At 35.8% G+C, this 5,000-nt stretch overlaps 1 protein-coding gene across 2 annotated transcripts in view; it reads left to right on the forward strand.

The window, feature by feature from the left end:
* Positions 1 to 5,000, forward strand: part of LOC122254186 (uncharacterized) — a 16,304-nt gene that overhangs the window by 1,463 nt on the left and 9,841 nt on the right. The window contains exon 2 of one of the 2 annotated variants that reach the window (XM_043017748.2): positions 3,763 to 3,795. The exons of the other annotated variant lie outside the window; for it this stretch is intronic. Within the exon in view, the coding sequence (XP_042873682.2) occupies positions 3,792 to 3,795 (4 nt within the window). The 5' untranslated portion in view covers positions 3,763 to 3,791. The remainder of the gene's footprint in view (positions 1 to 3,762; positions 3,796 to 5,000) is intronic. 2 annotated transcript variants of the gene reach the window in all.

Genomic DNA, 5,000 nt, shown 5'->3' on the forward strand with positions numbered 1-5,000 from the left:
CAGATCGAAATAATGTGCAGTCGAACTCGGAACATATTGTAGAAAGAAAAAGTACTGTGTATGGGCATCACATTGTCACTAAGCACTCGTTAATCCTTACTTCGTTGTTGCTAGTCTCAAACTACATTTCTCTTTAGTGGATATATTTGTTGGCATCCGCGGAGATTCATCCACCAAGACATATAATGTTAAGCGTCAGAAATTATTCTTGCTGTTGAAAGAAAAACTGAATGATAGGCCTATGATAAAGCGTAAGCTGATATACGTTAAATAGAGCGGAAATGCATGATGTTTCATGGTGAACCCCGCAACAAGAATGCCACGAACCGCAACTAACGACGAACACGGAGATCTCTCTATCTCTCTGTCTCACCCTTTTTCTCTCTCTCGCTCTCTCCCATGCCCTCTCCCTCTCCCTCTCTCCCATGCCCTTTCCCTCTCGCTCTCTCTCATGCCCTCTCCCTCTCGCTCTCCCTTTCCAACGTGGAAATATCCCCAGATGCGTCCCCTGCATCTTAACTGAAGAGACAGTCTGCTCCGAAAACAAGACAGGGGTCGCAACCCACGGCCTTTGGAACCAAAGACTATATACGAAAGATAGGAAAGCACCTATCCTACCATTTAAAAAAAATGTGAGGCCACACTCTCATACCAGCGCCATCTCTTGTTCAGATATATAACTACAAAAAAAAAAAAAAATTCAGGGGTAACTATTACACTACTATTTATATCAATTTTAGTTGTATTGTTACAAAGATATCGATGGTAATTAATGAAATACAACTTTTATTAATGATGATAGACAATGTAAAACAATATTATTTATAAAAAAAACACTATATTATAATGTGTATAGTAATCAATAATATGAAATACAATGTTATAATTTTCTGGGTATAATTCAAACAAAGTTTTGAATAATAAATTCTCACCTCTTCTTGTTCTTCGGAAATGTGTGAAAAACCAATTCTGGCCGTTCATGTTTTGTGACATGGGACATGGCACACGACACATGGTATACCCTTTGAGACCATTTTGAATAAAAAGTGAAGTTTCATAAGAGTAAACAAACAGACGACACAACTTGGACACAACGCCATCTATTGTTCAGATATCACACTAGCAGCTGATCATTGGTGCTCACAGCCCTTTTGGAAGCTTTCCTATCTTTCGTATATAGTCTTTGTTTGGAACGTTGACAGGACGTTCGTTTCATCCTCACGGCATCAGGAATTTGGGGCTTCACTTTGCTTACCCTTTCATTCATGCAGGATCATAACTCGTGTCTATTGGGAAATTAGGTATTGCGATGTTACGCGCTGGGATGCTGTTTCCTGTGAAATTGGATTTTGGGGCCATTCTCTTCTGATTGATGCAGTGTCGCGTGATATGCACTTAAAATGTTTGCAGATCAGCCTGGCCAGATATATTACCGGGTTGTCCTAAATGAAAGGAAGTGTAACAAATTAGGTTTTGATTTACTTGTCTGCGGGTGTGCGTGCGTAAGTTTTCTGTCCGTCCGTCAATGTGCTAAGAGAACCGTTTCTAAATCAGACACCACATTGAAAAAAAAAACTTTACAAGATTATCTAAACCAGCTTTATGATCCATATTATTTATCTGATATATTTTCTGTTCTTTGAAAGAATGGACATATTTCTATTTCCACGTGTTAGTTCCTTACATTTCTTTTTAAATGATAAACAAGGGACTTATTTACTAACGATGCTGGCTGGTCAAAGTAACGCTTCCATGTGATTTTCCTCAGAATTTAATCAATCTCTTCCTTTATCTACAGACTCTTAAAAAGTGTATTAGTGGGTTTCTTTTTAACTTGTTATTTTGAACACTCTTGGTGTCTGTGGTCTTCATCTTGGGAGTTATCTCGATATGAAGTTGCCTTGCAACGACGGCCTGATTCGGAAAACTGGTCAACACGGGTTTTCAGTCGTTATGTTTCTCTTGTATGGATTATATTGTATTTCTCGAATATCTTTCATCATTCGGATTCATCCTGACTTCAGATGGCATGTGCAGATAACACACACACACACACAGAGAAAGAGAGAGAGAGAGAGAGAGAGAGAGAGAGAGAGAGAGAGAGAGAGAGAGAGAGAGAGAGAGAGAGAGAGAGAGAGAGAGAGAAAGAAAGAAAGACTTTAATACATAAACACACCCATGCACAGTTTTAAATTGCACACTCTCTAAGCCTTGGCTGTTAGGTAGGGCATCGAATGGGGCAATGGCGGCGCGGCTAAGACCGAAGACCTGCTGTCCAAAATCCAGATAAAATGGGTCTTTTCCCTCATTTTAGTGTTTTTTTTATAAGTTGTTTTATATTTTTTATTATTATTTTTATCTTGATTGTTATAATCATTGTTATTATCTTTATTATTATTACTATTATTTATATTATAAATTTTGTTATCAATACTATCATTACTGTAGTATAGGTAATAATGATAATGATGACAGTAATAATTATTATCATTATATCATTGTTGTTATTATCATTCTTCTTATTATTATCGTCAGAGTTATTGTTATATTATTGTTATTTTTTAATTATCATTATTGGTATTATTATTATTATTATTATCATTACTATTATCATCATTAGTATTATCATGATTATTACCATTGTTATTGTTATTATTATTATTGCAATATAAATGATAGTAATAATAATAACAATATTAAGAATAACCATATTAATAATGATAATCATAATGATCATTAGGGCTGATGCATGACTAAAAGCATTCATTGCATTACATAATTGCTCTCCGACTGACAGGTGATAACGAGCTTAAACCAAATTCATCCTTTTGCTTTCTTCTCCCTGTTTCTGTACCAAAAAGTGTCCGTTTTACATGGCAGGAAATAGCATACGTAGCCCCCGTCGCCACGGCCTGGAAATGACGTTTTGGGCTAAAAAGTTTGAAATCGAGCTAGTGACTTGAAAGTCTGATTCTGTGTTTGTTTGTGTGTGACATTAAAACATTTTTTGTGTATTTATATTGTTTTCGAACAAAATATAACAATATGCAAATGTGCATATATGTTTATGCACGTAATATTTCATCTATAATGTATCTTTATCTCCCTTTTTGGTGTGGTAGTACCAATTTTTACGTGGTACAGTGAAAAGTGTCGAGCAGTGATTTTCAACCTTCTGAGAAGATCATATGCTGAATATACAGGAAATATCTATTCTGATGAACGTACCACAATTTTATTGTACTTGTTTAACCTTGCCCTCTCTTAAACGTGTCCATCAGTCTGGAAACAACTGCCCTTCTGTAAGCGTGCCCCTCAGTCTGGGAACCACTGCCTACTGCCCATGTTACCCCCTCCCCATGTAGCCGTGCCCCTCAGTCTGGGAGCCACTGCCTACCCTACTGCCCATTTACCCCAGGTTAAGAACAGCTGGTGTTTTTGGTTACGATTTTGTTTTTACCCTTTCAATACCACATACAAGTGTGTTTACCCAATTTGTCATGTAAGTTTTTGACATTCTTCTGATGCATTTCCCAAAGTCAATCTGCCATTCTGTGATTCATATATATTTTTTTTTATATGCCCCTTTTTACCCTTCCAGTACCACATACAAGTGTGTGTTTACTTCCCTTATCACATTAGTTCTGGACTACATTATGACAACTTTCCCAGAGTCGCTCCACTATCCTATGCATCATAAACCTTATGATATATTTTATAAAATTATTCACTTGTTGATTTAATACCTATCCCTCTCCTCAGGCACCAGTTAATCCCGCTGTCATACACACATGGGTACTGTATGTCTACGACGACAGCAATCTTTAGTGTAGCTCAGCGTGGTGTTAGAGTTTGTATGCCATTGTAGCTTCTAGTGTAGAAGAGCAAGAGTGAGGACTGTAACTTAACAACGCAAGGAGATGCATTTGACCCATTTCGATGTTATATCTTCATCTGAAACACACACACACACACATATATATATATGTATATATATATATATATGTTTACAATTCTGATGACGATACGATATCGAACCGTCAACCGTGTCCATTCCCAACTTTTTGCATACACCATAATGAACTCAGAGCTTCTCAGTCTAACTTTGTAGATCAGCTGTTCTTAAGTAGGCCTATGATCACCACTCACTTCTAACCGCGCTCTTTGTTTACATATTCTATTTGCTAGTCAATGATGAGGTAAACATCATCTATTCAGTAGTAATTGAGTGTGCAAGTGTTTATATATAATCTATGAGTATTTTGCAGCTTTGATAAAGGCGAAATACTCTGTAGTTTGAGGTTAGTGTTACGAGTATGGCTTTGGGGAGTACGCTGTATTCCCCTGGCATGGAGGTATTTTTTTTTTAGTAAAACGTGCTTTATTGATTTCAGACTTCAGCTTTGCTATTCTGTACGTGAAAAAAATTGTATTACTAAGCATACATATATATATATATATATATATATATATATATATATATATATATAGATACACCAAGATATATATATGTATGTATGTATGTATATATATGTATATATATATATATATTTATGAATATGTACACACACATATGTATGTATATATATACGCACATGTATATTTTTATGAATAATTATACACACGCACACGCACGCACACACACACACACACGCACACGCACACACACACACACACACACACACACGTACACGCGCACGCACACGCACACATACATACATACATACATACACACACATACATACATACATACATACACATACACATACACATACACACATACATACATATATATATATATATATATATACATATATACATATATATACATACATATATATATAGATATGTATATGTGTGTGTGTGTGTGTGTGTGTGTGTGTGTGTGTGTGTGTGTGTGTGCTTGTGTGTGTATGTATATATATATATATATATAAACAACTTTTGAACACTGAATGAAACTCTTTCTAAACTTGCTGAATGAAACAACAACTCTTTCT

Source organism: Penaeus japonicus, unplaced genomic scaffold, assembly GCF_977035675.1.
Source record: "Penaeus japonicus unplaced genomic scaffold, GWHDUDI00000001_assembly GWHDUDI00000021, whole genome shotgun sequence".
In the NCBI taxonomy this organism is placed as follows: Eukaryota; Metazoa; Arthropoda; class Malacostraca; order Decapoda; family Penaeidae; genus Penaeus; species Penaeus japonicus.